The sequence below is a fragment of the Mesoplodon mirus genome, assembly GCF_964341445.2.
Source record: "Mesoplodon mirus genome assembly, chromosome: 5".
Lineage (NCBI taxonomy): Eukaryota > Metazoa > Chordata > Mammalia > Artiodactyla > Ziphiidae > Mesoplodon > Mesoplodon mirus.
This window is the reverse complement of record NC_138980.1, coordinates 61,670,715-61,690,623: the sequence shown is the minus strand read 5'-3', so window position 1 is coordinate 61,690,623 and position 19,909 is coordinate 61,670,715. Positions and strand designations below refer to the sequence as shown.

General features: G+C 40.6%; 1 protein-coding gene across 3 annotated transcripts in view; it reads right to left on the bottom strand.

Annotated features, from left to right (window-relative positions):
• Nucleotides 1-19,909, bottom strand: part of PRELID2 (PRELI domain containing 2) — a 78,871-nt gene that overhangs the window by 5,732 nt on the left and 53,230 nt on the right. For all 3 annotated transcript variants that reach the window (XM_082623090.1, XM_082623092.1, XM_082623091.1), the window contains exon 6: nucleotides 2,919-2,988. In XM_082623090.1, the coding sequence (XP_082479216.1) occupies nucleotides 2,929-2,988 (60 nt within the window). In that variant the 3' untranslated portion in view covers nucleotides 2,919-2,928. The remainder of the gene's footprint in view (nucleotides 1-2,918; nucleotides 2,989-19,909) is intronic.

Genomic DNA, 19,909 nt, shown 5'->3' with positions numbered 1-19,909 from the left:
AAGAAAATGAGCTAAAAGTAATAAGCTGGCAACAGCACTGCAGCAACAGCAATGCCTCAAAATGTTCCACATCATGTTTTTTGTGATGCTTACATAACTGTACATATGTGTCAAAACTTACCAAATCCTACATTGAAATTAGTCGTTTTAACTGTGCACAGATGATACCTAAATGAAGCTGATTTTGAAAAAAGCTTAAAGTCTCATCAATAGCCCCTAATTTGCAGTAATTGTAGATCCAAGTGGTAAGAGTATACACCTCTTACTTCATATTTGCTCCTGAGAAAACTGGTCATAAATTATGACAGTTCCAACTATGTAAATCCTTCGGGAACTGCGTTGCATTAAATGCATTAAATGCACCTGTCCTGCACTAAACTCGTAGTTATCCAGACCTCAACTATTTCACTTCAGCGAGGAGGAATTGGTTGCTTTTTAGAAACAATACAGGGACTTCCCTGGTGGCACAGTGGTTAAGAATCCGCCTGGCAATGCACGGGACACAGGTTTGATACCTGGTCCGGGAAGATCCCACATGCCGTGGAGCAACTAAGCCCATGTGCCACAACTACTGAGCCTATGTGCCTCAACTATGGAAGTCCGCGCACCTAGAGCCCGTGCTCCACAACAAGAGAAGCGACAGCAATGAGAAGCCCGGCACTGCAACCAAAGTAGAGCCCACTCGCCTCAACTAGAGAAGGCCCGTGCGCAGCAACCCAACACAGCCAGAAATAAATAAAATACAATAAATTTTTTAAAAAAAAGGAAATACAAAGCCCTGAGTTCATGACTTAGCTCTCCAGCACAGTAAAAGCAAAACAAAAAAACAAAAACATGGGTCATTTAAGACAGGAGGTAATACTTGTTTAGTTTCCTCTTTCCCATTAGCAACACTAAATCACAAACACAAGTTGATAATTTCAAATACGAGTTGTTGTTGAATCTCAACTCTTTTCTTTTCAGTCATCTTTGCTCCAACTGTGGAGCCTGTCAACATTCAAGCAGGGGGAAGAAAAGAAGAAAAAAAAAAAAAAAAGGGCAAACAAGCAGAAGCTGAGATGCTAAAATCAGGGAAAGGCCCCACAAAGAAAATCATTCCTCCTCTGATTAATCTAAAGTCGATGGAATACGTGACAACAGTTTCAAAACCCCAGCTATTAGCTTTTGCGGGGCTTGCATTTCATCTGTCTCAAACTCAGAGATGAGAACTTATTTAAAGCAATCGTTCTCAAAGTGTGGTCCATGGATCAGCCTCACCAATATCACCTGGGAACTGGCTAGAAGCACAAATTCTCAGGCTCCCCTCCCTGCAGACCTAATGAATCAGGAATTCTGACAGTGGGACTCACCAAGCTGTGTTTACCAAATTCTCCAGATGATTCTGATACTCACTAAAGTTTCCAGATAACTAATAAAGTCTGAAAACCAATGCACACTTGTAAGTGGAGTTTCCTCGTCCTCTCTTTTCACTTGGCGCTGACTTTAGATCCCACCCTGCAGGATAAGATGGGCTCTGTGCTCAAGTGCACAAGTACTAGTGGTATTTGGTGAGCCTCACAGGAGGCCAGCCTGGAAAAACAGGGGGACATGGCCAAGTTCTTCTCCACAGCTTTTCCACATACAGAGACGTGGGAGCACGCCACATTTAGATTCCATGCCAACATTTTTTGAGCACCTGCCATGTTCCAGGCTTGCGCTAAATGAAATTATCTTGCTTAGCCATTCCAATAATAAATAAATGTATTAGTATGTGTTATGTATACAGAGGCTTGATATTAATCAGAAGGGAGTCAAACCTGCAAACAAGCAGGAACCTTTATGATTCTCCAATTCTCATTCACAGGCCTGGCCAGCATGCTTTGAAGGCTGAGGTTCTCGTACACAAATATTCCTTTTGCTTCCTCTTTGGTTAACTGTTCTCAAACTTTATTGTATATCAAAATTAGAGACCAAGTTGCTTACACAAAACCATGTATACTCTAGTTTTAAGCCAACATAAGGAAATTTGAGGTAATTCTGAACTACCCACAACAATGTGTGCTCTACTCAAAGGTTTTACCTTCTCTCAGACGTTAAAAATCAAAGTCCAATAAATCTTGTAAGATGCAAATCCACTATACAAATTTATTTTAGGCTTTGAGTCTCTCAGATAATTTTGTTCTGTGCTTTCCACCATGAAGACCATTGTCCCTGAGGCAGACAATAAAAACTTAAGGAATAAAAAAAGGAAGTAATTCCAAAATCCCCCTGCTTATCTGTTAACCCTACATCACTTGCCCTAAAAGTGCCATGTGCTACAGCACAAGTGTTATATTCTTCATCCTGTGCCCATGGCAGACATTGTTAATCAATCATAACACTCTTACCCAGAGCTGGAGAGTTATTCTCAAGGCCTTGGAATCCTTCTCAATAGCATTTCAGGGAGCACCCTGCCCCCAAATCGGGAGGAGTATTCATGACTGGTAAAATGTCTGTATTTCACTGGCCAATCAACATGCCCCTTTCTTGTTTTCTTTTAAACAGTTGAAGCAGTTTAAAGCTGCTCCAAATACAATTTTAAACCCCTCCTTTCACTGTTCTCAGGACAATGAAATTGAGCTTCAGTTAATTCTGAACTGCAGTCTCTACAAACCTATGCCACCTTGAGGGTGCTAATCATGGTGGATTGTGCTAAACAGTTTAAACAATTTGAGTGCGGTTGTAACCCAGAACGTAGTACAAAACTGCTTCGAAAATCAAAGAACCAAGTAAATAAAGGTACAGAACGGATAACAAAAACCTGTGAGGCAGTATCCCATGCATATAACTGGGAAACGTACAGCATGAATAGCCCGGGGAGGCTGATGCATAATACTCAGGCTTATAAGCATGAAGACATGGCTTGAGTAAATAATTCTGATTTTGCTTTTGGTACTCACTGATGAGTCTTTATTCAGCTAAGGGGGCACCACACTGTTCCTTTAACAGCATCTCCATTATTCTAATTCCCTATGGAGAGAAGAAAGAAAAATCAAAATGCCACATTTCACGGACAAGCACTTTTACATTTATCACAACCTTTCCCTTCAAGGAATCCAAGCCATGGCCACATATTCCTTTCAGAAAAGGCTCGTAGTCATACTTTACATTTTTATAATATTCTACTCAGCAATTTCACATACTTTATCCTCACATGTGCTCAGAACTACTCAGGGAAGCAGGCAGAGCAGAACTGTGCCTCTTCCATTTTAAATATAAGAAAGCCATCCAAGTGATGTTAAGAACTTCCTGAAAGTGGCCCAGTTACTAAGTGGCACTGCTGAGCTGGAATAATCATGGTAATAGTTAATACTACAATAGTGACATTAAAAATCACAGGTCACCATGACAAGTATAATGATAATGAAAAAGTTTGAAATTACTAAAATGTGACACAGAGACACAAAGTGAGCAGACGATGTTGGAAAAATAATGCCAAAAGACTTAATTGATGCAGGGTAGCCACAAACCTTGAGCTTGTAAAAAGTGCAATATCTGCAAAGTGTGCTAAAGCAAAGCATGATAAAACGAGGTATGCCTGTGTTCACTGAACACTTACAAATGTGCTAGACTCACTGCTAAGGTCTGTATGTGCATTATCTGAGGTAGTGGGTGCAGGGTGCACCACGGAGATACCCCCAGGACTCAGGCACTCCTCCCCCTTCTGCCAGCACCATAGGCTGGCACGCAGCTACCCTCAGCCAAAGGGAGATGCATTCCCTGAGGTCATGCCCCTCTGCAGGGGTGGCCCACATCTCATGGCTGGTGGGTATAGCGTAGAAAGACCCAGCCCCCGCCCATAATTCGGGACAACTCTGAAGGGCATTCCATCGCCACAGTTCCCCACGGGATCAGCTGGGACCTACATCACAACTGCATCACTGTTCAACGTCGCCTTCTACCTAATCCTGCTTGCCTCGCTCCCTTACAAGAGTTGTTTCCGAGAGCCCTCTCCAGTGACCCTCCGCATAAAAATGTCTATCTGAGTCTGTGTCCGAGAGCCGACTAGGACACCTTGTGTAATACACACAAAATCTATGAACATGTACTATTCTTACCCCCGTTTTACTGATGAGAAAAACAGAAATTCAAAGAGAGTTAAGTAATTTTCCCAACGTTATACAGCTATTAAGTAATAAAGCCAGTAATAAAGCCACTGAATTCTGGTTTCAAGGGCACCCCTTAACCTTGCAAGGCTCACTCCATGACTGTACGCATCAAGCTGTTTGTACGCATCAAGCTGACTGCCTACCCACCCCGGCCGGTCAAATTCTACCCTGGAAAAAAGAGGAAAGCAGATACTCCCTCTTTCCTCCTTCAAGGACAAGTCCTGTACCAGAGGCTGAACCTTCAGACGGAAAGGCAGGATTGTGATATAATTATGAACTGGGGTGTTAAGGAACTCAAAGCTGGATTGTGGGGAATGGGACACGATGCTCTCAGGGACAGGAGTGTGGATGAGAGGGAATAATAATGATCAATGCTAACTTAAATTGCAGGTCCCCAGGCCCCGCACAGGAAGGCTTTGATTTCATAGGACTCAAGTAGGCCCCAGAGGGCTGTACCTTTAACAAGTACCAGCTGCTTGCTCCACATGGTCAGGCAGGGCTGGGAGACACTGAGTGGGCCTACAAGAGAAAGGCAGGGACTTCTTACCTGGGGTTTGTTCTGAGCCACAGGAGGGGGATGCACCTCGAGAAGACAATAAAATATATTGAGTCCTAAAGTACACTGAACAAAATCTAACGTTTCCTTGAGGTTTCCGAAGGTCCTTCAGATTCTAGCTGGCTATCACCACAAATACTGCCACTAGCTTGAGAGGAGGAAGTATTAATTAAAGGATCTTGGCAAGGCCAAGGAGCACGGACTGTGGGGTGAGCCACAACAGTAGACTGTAGGACCAGGAGCCCTGTTGTCAGAGTCAAGAGACCTGGGTTCTGGTCACAGCCCTGCCAATTATTGTGCTGGGTACCTTAGGCGAATCACTTTTACAAAGTTGCAACTTAGACCAGAGAGCCAAGGGGACTGGGAGGTTGACTGGATAGTGCAGGTGCACACCAGAATTACTAGGGGAACCCACAAAAGCAAATACAGATTCCCAAGCCCTACCCAGACCCATTCAATCAGAACTTCGAGGACTGGGGCATGGAATCTGCAAATATTCCTCATGTGGTTCCGAAGCACAACTAGTTCATATACTAGAATTTGTAAAAAGCAGCTTGATACCACCTCTGCAAGCCTGGGAATTGAGGAAATAATTGTCCCTAATCATTTGTGAAGATACAGTAATATACTCTTGTACTCTTAGAGCTACTCACCTTTTTAAGAACTAGGGGGAAAAGGAGGGGTTGGGGGATGAAACAACCAGTGGAATGAAATTTAACTTAATGCTTAACCTAAGATCTGAATTGTGCTCACTTCTGCTCTCTCTCGCTCAACAACAGAACAGTTAACCAATATTTATTGTGTACCTGCTATGTGCACTGGAGATGAAGTGGTGAACAAACCTAAGTCCCTGCCTTCATGGAACTTACAGACTAATAGATTTCATTCCCCTTGTCTCAACTTCTTTTGTTTGTTTCAACAAACCCCTGGGCAATAATTAAATGCCTTCCTTCTATTTTCAGGAAGAATAAAAATAGCCATGGTAATTCCTTTGCAAGCTTCTTTTGGCAGAGTGGGCCCATAAGTCTAGTCGGAATGTCTTTAAAACCAGAAAAGCTGACTCCTTCCTTAGGAAGTGAGCACAGGTGAGCTCTCCCCATCTGTCTAAATTAAGAACGCCACCATTTACTGAGCTGAGCGCTAACTGACACAAGTGAAGACGCTGGGGTTTGCCTTGGGAATTGAAAGACATTATTTATTGAATCAATTATGCTCACACTGTGACAGTTGATTTTCTTTCCCTTTTTTCCCCCTCTCTCATACCACTTTAGTCTTTTTAAGCAGAACAGTTAGAAATAGAAGGTGGAGAACAGGGGCAGACAGAGAGAGACCTATAAATGAATTAAAAACACAAAACCTACCAGGGAGGCCAAGCCATTATTTAGTCCGTCTCTTTGGTAAGGAAGGACCAAATCAAAACCCAATGGATAGAGTCCTTTCGAATAGTTTCAATGCTTAAAATTCAACCCCCAAGAGATCAGGCTTAAAGGGGCTAAATTTACACCACTTATCACACAGTGATGCCTGAAATGCAGAACAAACATTATGTGGATCCACCTTTATAGATAGAGCTTAACTTAAAAGCTTTTTGGACTGACAAACCATAAACCAGCTTGATTTGATTATGTCCTTCCCCTCTGAGAATTTCTTCTCCCTGTTACCAGGCCATCTTTCTGTATTTGCCAATGTACAGACAAGGGAGACCTCCCAGGCTCATTTCCCTAATACCAGGGCTGTGCTGGTCAGACACGTTCCCACAGAGGGGTCCCAGAGTCACGTCTTTCAGATTCAAAACACTTCACCAATTCCCCACTCTAGAAGTGTCTGAAAAATAGCTGATTATTACAGAAAACGAAAAGCTTGCCTGAAGAGAAGGCAGAATAAGTTGGAACTAAATGTGGCTAGATCCAGACGCTATCTTTATTTTGTTATCAAACTGATGCTTCCTTAAGAAGCTCTGATTTACCTATGAGTCCCCGAAGAGGGCTGCATGAAGGGAGGACCTGCAGAAGCTGCTAGAAGATGAATGGTTTGAATAAGACCCAAGCCTGGTTATGAGTGTGACATACAGAGTGAGGGGAAGGTCCAAGCAGAGGAGAAGAGGGTAATATTAGATGTTATAAAAATTACAAAGTTCTTGGGGAGTTCCCTGGCCATCCAGTGGTTGGGACTCTGTGCTTCCACTGCCAGGCGCCTGGGTTTGATCCCAGGTTGGGGAACTAAGATCCCACAAGCTGTGTGGCACAGCCAAAAAAAAAAAAAATTACAAAGTTCTAAAGCAGTTCTCAAAAGACACATATATAGGGAGCTCTTAACAAAAGAGAATTGCTCAGTTAGTTATCACAATGATAAAAGATTGGCCATAATTAGATGAAGAACAACTGTTTGCATACTGAGTGTTTACCAGAAGCTAGGTACTGTGATAACCAGATTAGGCACTGGAAGACCTCTCCTCCCGCCTCAGAAAACAAGCTTTCTTTTGGATCATGGCTTTGGAATAAGTACCGGAAACAGTATCCGTGCCCACTGTGTGTAAAAGACTGCACTGCTGCTGTGAGGAATGAGATGAATATAAGACATGATGCTTCTACTCAAGAGGGCATCATCGGTCTCTTGGGAGGAATTAGAAGAATGCAAAATAACTGAAAAACAACACAGCCTCTGAGAAACATTATCGCACTTGAAAAAAAAAAAAAGGTCAATGGAAGAAGGGAAGTAGAGACTGATCTTGCGTAAACGGAGGACCTGCAGAAGCTGCTAGAAGGTGAATGGTTTGTATAAGACCCAAGCCTGGTTATGAGTGTGACATACAAGAGTGAGGGGAAGGGCCAAGCAGAGGGATTAACAAAACGCACGGGGGTGGGAACATCAGTCCATGTGCAGTTAAGCGGACTGGATGCAGCAGGAGACGAGACTATTACACTTCCAATGTTTCCACTCCCCTGCAAACTCCCCACCTGCTCACACATACTCTTCCTCCCACCTTAGTTCTGCTCTTTCCTGGAAGAGACAACAGCACATAAAACATCTCACAAATAGCCCTGTAATTAGGCAACAACACTCTTAAAAGGTTTTAGGGTTGAGTCCAAGCTAGCTGTGAAACCTTGGGCACTTTAAATTCTCCAACCTTCAACTGCCTCATCTTTTTTTTTTTTTTTTTTTTTTTTTTTTTTGCTGTACGCGGGCCTCTCACTGCTGTGGCCTCTCCCGTTGCGGAGCACAGGCTCCGGACACACAGGCTCCGCGGCCATGGCTCGCGGGCCCAGCCGCTCCGCGGCATGTGGGATCTTCCGGGATCGGGGCACGAACCCGTGTCCCCTGCATCGGCAGGCGGACTCTCAACCACTGCGCCACCAGGGAAGCCCAACTGCCTCATCTTTGAATGGAGATAATACAGTAACTTGGGTTTGTGCTAAGAATTTGTCAAAATAATGTCTGATCTGCTTACCACAGTACCTAGCCTCTGGTAGACACTCAGTAAATGGTTGTTCATCTAAATCTCTTTCGTGATCATCTAATCCCACTAGAATTCAAATCCCATAAGGCTAGAGGCCTTGTCTGTCTTGTTCAAGATGTAACCCCTAGGAAAACAATGCCCAGTACACAGAAGGCATGCAGTAAATGTGTACTGAATGAACGAATGAATCTATCAATCAACCCATCAATCATCGGCTTACAAGTCTACCACACTAGATGGTAAGGTGCTCAGAAACAGGGAACAAAAGTTACTTACGTTTGAATCCTTATTGTCTGGTGCAGAATCTGGCACAAAATACATGCTCAATGTTGATGAATCATAAGACGGACCAACTGATACTTTTGAATGCCAGGCTGATGAGTGTGAATTTTGGAATTATAGTGCGATCTGCCCAGTAGTTGGCATCCTAGAAAGTGTGGTGAAAGGTCAGGATAACAGGGGCTGCCATAGGAAACGAAAAAAAACCAAACAAGGAAAGAATGAAGAATGAAAGACAAAAGGAAGGGAATGCTGTGGAAAGAACTGACAGCAAAGCAGGGACTTAAAATGAGTCCTGAAGAATCCTGATTAGCCGAGAGGAGTTAGAAAGTGACATAATCTCAGATGCTGAAGTGTGCATTATAAAACCACTCACCTTTTGATAAAAAGGTACACACTGAGTTTACTTTAAAAATATCACTTCCCTTTTGATTCTAAACTTTTTTTATTAAGTTGGTTTACAAAAAACTTTCTCAGAATCTTTTCATTTCCGTTATGTAGAATCATAACAGTATGAATAAATGGTGGAAAAAAGAAAATGTCGCTTCCCTGCTTCAACCCTTCAACAGTGTTCCACTGCTCTTAATACCTAAGGCTCTGTCTGATCTGCCTCTAGCCCACTTCAACCGCAGGGAGGGAGGAAGGGAGGAATCCTCATTCAGTTTTCTCATCAAAAGATAAGAGAACACTGCTCAATGCTTCTCCAGGAAAGGATTCTTTGCCACAATAAAGTATCTTTTAATCTGATGCTGTCCAATTCTTTTATATTTAGGATTTCTCATCTATAAAACCAGGATAACACCAAACAACAGGAGTTCAAATGTACTGGCACACACTGTGTGCCAGGAACTGTGCTGAGTACTTCATCTGCACTGGCTTATTTTACCCTCCTATCTGCCTTAGAGAGTATTTTCTTCTTTTGGATGAGACCCAAGGCTCAGAGAAATTAAGCATCTGGACCAAAATCACATAATAACCAAGAGGTAGAGCCTTGATTTGACCCAAGGCAATCTGGATTAAGAGTCCAGGATCCAGGATCTTACAACACTGGGGGCTGTAGGGTTTTAATGAGATTGCACGTGTGAAGACACCTAGTATGATGCTGGGTACACAGCAAGGGCTTTCCTTCCCTTCCCTATTGATTATGTTCAAAAAGCCTGATACATAAAGCAGGTATTTCAGCCCTACGCCCAAACTAAATGGCATGATTCTTAATATACAAATCAATATTTAATTGCATCCACAAATTATTTTAAATATAATGCTTTTCAAGTAGGAATATCCTAACAGACTGTATGACTTCAATATAATTTTCCCACAGGGGCTAATAAACTATTGAGTGAGATTCACTTTTATTTTGATAAGTAACTCAAAATCTTTAAATGTAACTGCAGAACATTAAACTGATACAGTAATTTAGATGTCTTTGCTTCACATTATAAAGCTTCCTCTCTCCTTAAGGAGAACATTTAATCTCACAGTTTGTAAAGGAAAAGAATATATTCCAAAATAATGAAATCTAAAAATTGGAAGGCACATTATATTACCTAGTCCAGATAGGAAACTCTCAGCAAAGAAATGGAAGTGGACCATCCAGTTTAAGGAGTTGTCCTGGGATCAAATATCACAATGGAAGATGACAAAGCCATTTCCATATTGCCAATTTGCAAATAAACCCTGATCTGACATGAACCTTTTGTTGGCTAAAAGGCATTTAGTCACTGGTCTCCCACCCTCCAGTGTGACTCAATAAGTCTATTTCCATTTTTCATTTTTTAAAATGTGACTTGTATATAATTTCAGTTTTTCTGACTTAGACTTCATGCAAAATATGGCTTGTTCATGTGTATCTGTTGGGTATAATTATCAGTAATTTTTTTAAACATCAAAGCCAGCCTCCCATGCAGTGCCACATACATCCACCCATGACATTTCTGACAACTGTGATCTTGCTTAGAAACCTCCATGGATGGGATGCTTTATACTCCTTATTCCCTCTGTCTCAGGCCTAATTGTAAGACAATCTTCCTTACATTGAAGCAGCACTGGCTCGGTGCCTGGCACCAAAGGGTCCTAGTACCAAGTCTTGTACCAACTCTTATACTACCAAACTAAAAAACAACAAGGTTCCTATCAATTCCCTTTATTAGTCATTTTTTTCACTATTCATCAGATTTAAGCTCAGTCATAATTTCCCCTTGTTTCTTCCCTATTCTGAGAGAGAAAATGGTTAGCAGCATGCTGGTACATTTAATCAATGAATTGTCTCTAACAGAGTAAGTAAATCCAACTGATGCCTAGACAATAAACAAATCCAATGGGTGCCCAGATAATTCTCTTTTTATCTTAAGTTCGTATATACCCTATCAGAGAGGGGACGGAGATTTAAAATCAGGTTGGGTTGACTCCAAAACAGCCTCATTATAACCGCTAAACATTTGTCTATCATGTCATAATGAAAAAATTAAGTTTTTGCCTATAATTTCCTTGCATTTTTCTTTTTAAATAATAGTAACAACTGGGACTTCCCTGGTGGTCCAGTGGGTAAGACTCCTCTCTCCCAATGCAGGGGGCCTGGGTTGGATCCTTAGGCAGGGAACTAGATCCCGCAAGCCGCAACTAAGACCCGGCACAGCCAAATAAATAAATAAATAAATATTTTTCCAAACAGTAACAACTGATCATTTACTGTATGCCAAGTCAGCTCCTAAGCATTTTATGTATGCAACTCATTCACTCCTCACAAGTACTCTCTGAAATAGGTTCCTGTATTATCCTCATTTTACAGATGACAACAGTGAGACTCAGAAAATTAAACGGCTTGCCCAAGGTCACATAGCTGGTCAGTACAGGGTACGCTGCTTTCAGAGAGCGCAAGAGCAAAAGAACATAAATGGCTCTGCTGCAAATATAATTTAACACATTTATGTGCAGGTAATACCTACTCAAAAACATTTTATATAAAATGTTTTTTTTTTAATTCTGCTTAAAAATGGAATAAGTCTTTTTGGGGGAAGTGCAGCAATTTTTTAAATTATGAAATATTTCAAACATATCAAGAAGTGCAAAGAGTAGAAAAACTAGTGGGCTTTAACAAACATCAATGTCTTTAAAAGTAACAAAAGCTACATCCTCATCAAAGGCCAGTGATCAAGAAAATTTTTAATTATAGCCTTTAAATTCTTCTTAAACTGGGTATCAACAACTCAACTCTCAAAAACCCATCATTTTCCTTTACCAAGGAAATTCAGAAAAAAATAGTTTAGCCAGAATCTAAGAAAGAAACCTAGACAAAGAATAAGGGGTCAAATCCCAGGCAGCAAACGGAATTCTGAGGATATTGAAAGTGACAAGAAACATCACTCCAACAAACCTGGGCTCATGAAATACAAGGCTTCTTTTCTCCTTAACAGGCAGACACCCCAGTGTCCTCCCCATCATCTGCTTGGGGCTCTACCTGGTGCCCCTAGTCCCACAGAGTGTGGGCACACCAAGGGGTCCTTCAGCAAGAGATGAAGTTCTACCATAGAGTGGGGATACAGAATAAGAAATGACCACTGACAGAAGGGGTGAGAATGACCAAGAGGAACAGCTGGACACCTCAGAGAGCTCATTAGCATTAATTAGCATGCTCCAGGGCTTAAGCACACAACTGAAGTTTAACTATTAGATGTACCTTCAAAAAATTAAATTAGCTTTGCAATTCAAGTTGCTCTGTCCAGAATTCTGTATTAATTCCTGGCCTTGTTGGTCAAACTAACAGCCTTAATTTTGCACCAAGAGCCTAGCTGAATCCAAGCCCGATCCTACAACAGATTTGATCCACCAAAGACCTGTGACTAAAACACTCTTAGTCCACACAAGCTGCGGATACAGCCCCTATTTTTCTGCTATTTCAATGCAGCCCAGCCAGAGCTGTTTCAGTTTTCAATTCTGTGTCTGCCTTAGGTTTACATGAGGTACGTGAAGACTTACGGTAGCCACAAATTCCTATTTTCTCATTGTCTCTGAATTTAGCACAACAGAGTACAAGAACGGGCTCAGAAAAGTAACAGACTGGTTGGAAATTCCATCCAGAACAGTGAGGAGAACATGGCTCCAAAATTTCCAAAGATTCCAGTCGGCTGTGAGTGTAAAAGAGCAACAGCAAAGCAAGTACAATGCTGTACACTTCGAGTGTCTGCTTCAAAGTTGTATGCGTACTAAGCTCTGTACACTGGCTGATGACACCGTGCAAGTAATTTAACCTACGTGTGCCTCCACTTCCTCATCAGGGCCTGGCTCCTGGTAAACACTCAATAAATTATAGCTACAACTATTATTACTGTAACTGGCTTTCTCCAAATTTTCCAGAAGAGTCTGCATTTACAGAAGACATGGACTGAAAACAAGCCAACGTACCTATTACCAGGCACCAATACTCAAAGACATCTAAGAGATTTACAATCTTTGTAATATGTGGTGTATTCAGCTCACGTGCATAGGATTTTAAAATGAAATTGGAACATCAGTACCACGTGCTTACTACCCTCTCTTGCTAATTAGTATTTTTTTAAAAGCATGTGTCTGGGAATTCCCTGGCGGTCCAGTGGTTAGGACTTCGCGCTTTCACTGCCAAGGGCCCAGGTTCAATACCTGGTCGGGGAACTAAGATCCCGCAAGCCACATGGCATGGCAAAAAAAAAAAAGTAAAAGTGTGTGTCTTATTTTTAAATATATTGTTACCAACACCTCAACGCGTGACCATCTACTTGTTACATGAATTATCTCTGATGCTCTTGGATCCATACTTAGCTTCAACTCCTGAATTTTTATGCAGACTTCAAGACTTTGTCAGACAAATTTAAAAATCTTTTTTTTAACATCTTTTTCAGAGTATAATTGCTTTACAATGTTGTGTTAGTTTCTGCTGTATAACAAAGTGAATCAGCCATATACATACACATGTCCCCACATGCCCTCCCTCTTGAGCCTCCATCCCATCCTCCCTATCCCACCCCTCTAGGTCATCGCAAAGCACAGAGCAGATCTCCCTGTGCTATGTGGCTGCTTCCCACCAGCCACCTATTTTACATTCGGTAGTGTATATATGTCGATGCTACTCTCACTTCGCCCCAGCTTCACCCTCCCACCCCATGTCATCAAGTCCATTCTCTATGTCTACCTCTTTTTTCCTGCCCTGCAACTAGGTTCATCAGTACCTTTTTTTTTTTTTTTGGTTCCATATACTTGCATTAGCATATGGTATTTGTTTTTATCTTTCTGACTTACTTCACTCTGTATGACAGACTCTAGGTCCATCCACCTTACTACAAATAACTCAATTTCGTTTCTTTTATGGCTGAGTAATATTCCATTGTATATATGTGCCACATCTTCTTTATCCATTCCTCTGTCGATGGACATTTGGGTTGGTTCCATGTCCTGGCTATTGTAAATAGAGCTGCAATGAACATTGTGGTGCCTGTCTCTTTTTGAATTATGGTTTTCTCAGGGTATATGCCCAGTAGTGGGATTGCTGGGTCATATGGTAGTTCTATTTTTAGTTTTTTAAGGAACCTCCATACTGTTTTCCATAGTGGTTGTATCAATTTACATTCCCACCAACAGTATAGGAGGGTTGCCTTTTCACCACACCCATTCCAGCATTTATTGTTTCTAGCTTTTTTGATAATGGTCATTCTGACTGGTGGGAGGTGATACCTCATTGTAGTTTTGATTTGCATTTCTCTAATAATTAGTGATGTTGAGCATCTTTTCATGTTCCTCTTGGCCATCAGTATGTCTTCTTTGGTGAAATGTCTATTTAGGTCTTCTGCCCATTTTTTAACGGGACTGTTTGTTTTTTTGATATTGAGCTCCATGAGCTGTTTGTATATTTTGGACATTAATCCTTTGCCTATTGTTTCATTTGCAAATATTTTCTCCCATTCTGAGGGTTGTCTTTTTGTCTTGTTTATGGTTTCCTTTGCTGTGCAAAAGCTTTTAAGTTTCATTAGGTCTCAGTTGTTTATTTTTGTTTTTATTTCCATTTCTCTAGGAGGTGGGTCAAAAAGGATCTTGCTGTGATTTAGGTCCCAGAGTGTTCTGCCTACGTTTTCCTCTAAGAGTTTTATAGTGTCTGGCCTTATACTTCAGTCTTTAATCCATTGTGAGTTTGTGTATGGTGTTGGGGAGCGTTCTAATTTCATTCTTTTACATGTAGCTGTGCAGTTTTCCCAGCACCATTTACTGAAGACACTGTCTTTTCTCCATTGTATACTCTTGCCTCCTTTATCAAAAATAAGGTGTCCTTGGGGCCTTCCCCGGTGGTGCAGTGGTTGAGAGTCCGCCTGCCGATGCAGGGGACACGGGTTCATGCCCTGGTCCGGGAAGATCCCACATGCTGCAGAGTGGCTAGGCCCGTAAGCCATGGCCACTGAGCCTGTGCGTCCGGAGCCTGTGCTCCGCAACGGGAGAGGCCACAACAGTGAGAGGCCCGCGTACCACAAAAAAATAAATAAATAAATATGGTGACCTTATGTGTGTGGGTTTATCTCTGGGTTTTCTATCCTGTTCCATTGATCTATATTTCTGTTGTGGTGCCAGTACCATGCTGTCTTGATTACTGTAGCTTTGTAGTATAGTCTGAAGTCCATGAGGCTGATTCCTCCAGCTCCATTTATATTTCTCAAGATTGCTTTGGCTATTCGGGGTCTTTTGTGTTTCCATACAAATTGTGAAATTTTTTGTTCTAGTTCTGTGAAAAATGCCATTGGTAGTTTGATAGGGATTGCACTGAATCTGTAGATTGCTTTGGATAATACAGTCATTTTCACAATGTTGATTCTTCCAATCCAAGAACATGGTATACCTCTCCATCTGTTTGTATCATCTTTAATTTCTTTCATCAGTGTCTTATAGTTTTCTGCATACAGTTCTTTTGTCTCCTTAGGTAGGTTTATTCCTAGGTATTTTATTCTTTTTGTTGCAGTGGTAAATGGGAGTGTTTCCTTAATTTCTCTTTCAGATTTTTCATCACTAGTGTATAGGAATGCCAGAGATTTCTGTGCATTAATTTTGTATCCTGCAACTTTACCAAATTCATTGATTAGCTCTACTAGTTTTCTGGTAGCATCTTTAGGATTTTCTATGTATAGTATCCTGTCATCTGCAAACAGTGACAATTTCACTTCTTTTTTTCTGATTTGGATTCCTTTTATTTCTTTTTCTTCTCTGATTGCTGTGGCTAAAACTTCCGAAACTGTGTTGAATAATAGTGGTGAGAGTGGGCATCCTTGTCTTGTTACCGATCTTAGTGGAAATGGTTTCAGTTTTTCACCATTGAGAATGCTGTTGGCTGTGGCTTTGTCATATATGGCCTTTATTATGTTGAGGTAAGTTCCCTTTGCCTACTTTCTGGAGAGTTTTTATCATAAATCGGTGTTGAATTTTGTCTAAAGCTTCTTCTGCATCTACTGAGATTATCATATGGGTTTTATCCTTCAGTTTGTTAATATGGTGTATCACATTGATTGATTTGCATATATTGAAGAATCCTTGCATTCCTGGGATAAACACCACTTCATCCTGGTGTATGATCCTTTTAATGTGCTATTGGATTCTGTTTGCTAGTATTCTGTTGAGGATTTCTGCATCTATGTTCATCAGTGATATCGGCCTGTAGTTTTCTTTCTTTGTGACATCTTTGTCTGGTTTTGGTATCAGGGTGATGGTGGCCTCATAGAATGAGTTTGGGAGTGTTCCTCCCTCTGCTACATTTTGGAAGAATTTGAGACGAATAGGTGTTAGCTCTTCTCTAAATGTTTGATAGAATTTGCCTGTGAAGCCGTCTGCTTCTGGGCTTTTGCTTGTTGGAAGATTTTTAATCACAGTTAAAAATCTTGGTATTTACACACTGGGGAAAAGGAGGGTGGTTTCGGAAAAAAAAAAAATCATACAATGTCAGAATTGAAAATGACCTCCTAGTCCAATCCCTGATTTTACAAAAAATGATAGTGCAGTTGAGAATAACTAGTCCAAGCACCATGGCCAGGAGAGTGCAGCCAAGGCAGGGCCAGAGCTCAGATTTCCTGATTCCTGGCCCCTGTGCTGCACAGTCCACTGTGCAGGGACATGACTTCTGATCACTATGCAAATAATGACAGAGACTCATCTCAAGCTCAGGAAACCACTTTCTATCATTTCAGGAAAGAGCTTAACTTCCCAGGTTTCATCTAGTTTCATAGAAGATAATACCCCAGAATTTCAGCTGGCTGACTTAAGGGATTCCCAGAAGCTTTACCGCTGAGTAGTCTATCACAACCATGATGAATTCAAATGAGCCATTGAGGGGTTTTGGATTCCTGAGTCTCACAGTCAAGGTAAAGGCATGGATTTAAACTTCGTGGAAGGAACAAAAACTGTTATCAGTTGCAGAACACTCATTTTCACTAAGATGTTTTCACTGCAAAGGTTATATTTCTCGGGACTAAAAACTCTAGAGATAAGAGCAGGCTGAGATGAGTTGATGGGGAGTGGGATATGCAAAAAGAGAGCAGCTGCTATTACTTAACTGATCTAGAAATAAGTTGTTAAAAATCAGAATCCTGGTAATATTCTCATGGCATCTAATGAATAAATATCAAGTAAATCAATCTATTTGAGCACCCAAGAGTGGGATTAAAAAGTATTATCAACAGATTTAAGTTGAAAGCTGGGAAATAAGAGGGACAGAAAATATTTCATCAGTTCTTCAAGTGATTCAAGTAATGAAAAGAATATTGAAAGAATTCACATAATCAAGCACGAAATAGAAGTCTCTAATATATAGTCAGCAGAACATTACACTAGTGTTCTTATGTCATCTTTGTGAGTTTATTCTTTTGAATGACAGTTTTATTTGCTCTTTTCCTCTATCTTGGAATTATCACTGGGTTTTGAAATGTCCGCTCTTTTTAGGGTTGTGACTGCCATGCATGTGTGGACACTATATAGTCAATTCATAGATAAGGAATTGAGCAGTTCAGGGCAACTAGCCCAAGGTAACACAATTAAAACCTTGGAAGAGGACTGAGGTCACACAACTAGTTAATGACAGAGCATTAACTCTCACTGTCTTTGGAGTAAGAATCAGAAGACTGGAGCTAACAACTTCATTTCTTCTTCACAACAATCCCATGAGGATAGACTAATTAGCCCTGCTTTCCTAGTGACAAATGCAAGTTCCTAAGAGGTTGTGATTCATTCAAGTCATACAGCAAGAAAGCTGATAATACCCAGAGCCAGCTGGTGGTGGAAGCTACAAATGGGCAGAATTCTTCTGGAAGCAAATTGGTGTTACATATCAAAGAAGATGTGGCACATATATACAATGGAATATTACTCAGCCATAAAAAGAAACGAAATTGAGTTATTTGTAGTGAGGTGGATGGACCTAGAGTCTGTCATACAGAGTGAAGTCAGTCAGAAAGAGAAAGACAAATACCGTATGCTAACACATATATATGGAATATAAGAAAAAAAAATGTCATGAAGTACCTAGGGCTAAGACGGGAATAAAGACACAGACCTACTAGAAAATGGACTTGAGGATATGGGGAGGGGGAAGGCTAAGCTGTGACAAAGTGAGATAGTGGCATGGACATATATACACTACTAAATGTAAAATAGATAGCTAGTGGGAAGCAGCCATATAGCACAGGGAGATCAGCTTGGTGCTTTGTGACCACCTGGATGGGTGGGATAGGGAGGGTGGGAGGGAGGGAGACGCAAGAGGGAGGAGATATGGGAACATATGTATATGTATAACTGATTCACTTTGTTATAAAGCAAAAACTAACCATTGTAAAGCAATTATACTCCATAAAGATGTAAAAAGAAAAAAAAAGGTCTTTAAAATGTGCACACTCGTTAGCCTAGGAAGTGATCAGAAATATACACAAATATTTACATTCATGGATTTACTATAATATTATCTATAATAGTGAAAAAAGTAGAAAACAACAATAAGAGCTATTATGCCAGTGGAATATTATGAAAGCATCAAAAATCATGTTTTCAAGGAATGTGTAATGACACAGAAAAATGTTCACAGTATGTCCATAAATGACAAGGTCGGGCTAAATAAACAGAACAATTCCAATTTTGTTATTCAAAAAAAAACATATACATACATATGCAAACATACACAAGGACATACGGAAGGATCTATATCAAAATGTTAAATGTAGATACAACAAGTAATAAAATTATGGATCTAAAAAATGATTAGAAAAATCATTTTTAAAGAAACGAAACCTTACCCATACTGCTGCTATGTAAAATTTTTGTTTGGATAAATATTTAAAAGCCTATTTACTTAAAAAATATACTTCTTATTAGAGAATTTCTCTTAATGCTAGTGATTATTTAAGTTTTTCTATGTGCCAGGCATATTTCATATATATGCCCTCACTTAACCCTTAAAATAACCCTGTGAAAGATTATTATCACTCCATTTTAGAGGTGAGAAATTTGAGGGTCCAAGATGTGAAACGTGACATCTGGGAAATAAGAAAACCAGATCATGTACCACGGGGCACTTCTCTAAAGCTTCTCATTTGTTAAGCACACAGGCAAAACCTTGTTTCACACTGAATAATCTTTCTAAAGGTAGAACATACTAGGCTTTTAGTTCAGGAGTTGGCATGTGGAAAACGATTAATAGGATGTCTATAATTTGCTTCAAAATATTTCAGCATGTGCAGCATAATGTTATGGTGCATGTGTTAGCTCAAGTTATACACCAGGTAGTAAGTTGCCCTAATGTAGGCTTCATGCTCCAGGCGTTGGTTATGAGCATTCTAATCAGCAATCTTCACTCCATAGAAACCTCGGTAATCTTTATCAGAAACCACCAGAGGCTTTGATAATTAGCATAAGGAAAGTTAAAATAGTGAATTTTCACTGGCTTGCTAACCAGCATAATGGATATTAGAAATGGACTCTCATTACCTCAATTAGTAGAACTTAAGATATGGGGATTAGCTCAAAATTCTAGAGCAACACTCATCCTTGCAATGAGGATTTAAGACAATTTAGCAATGCCTTCACCTGCCAACTTTAGGGAAGGCACCCACAGTTTATGACTAAATAGTCCTGTAGCCGGACACTGGACTGAAGATTCTGGCTACCTGATGCTATCTGTAAAAGAGCTGAATCTTGCCTTTGGAATATCATCAGCTCTGCCTGCAGAGAACGAAGCACCCAGAAGGACAGAAATGTAATCAAACTTACAGAACAGGAAGCTACTTTGGGTCTCCTTGTAAATGATTAACAAAGCATCTGTATGCGTTGCAGAACTTTTTCATAAGCTGGTAGTGAGGTTATGTGGGTGCAGCTTACCCTCTCCATTCCCAATAGGTACCAAAAAGACCTTAACAACTGTACATACAACCTGGCACACCAATCTGCTTAGGTCAGTATGACAGGCAATTCTGACACTGCTCCTAGTGTTCCTGACCTCTTGGT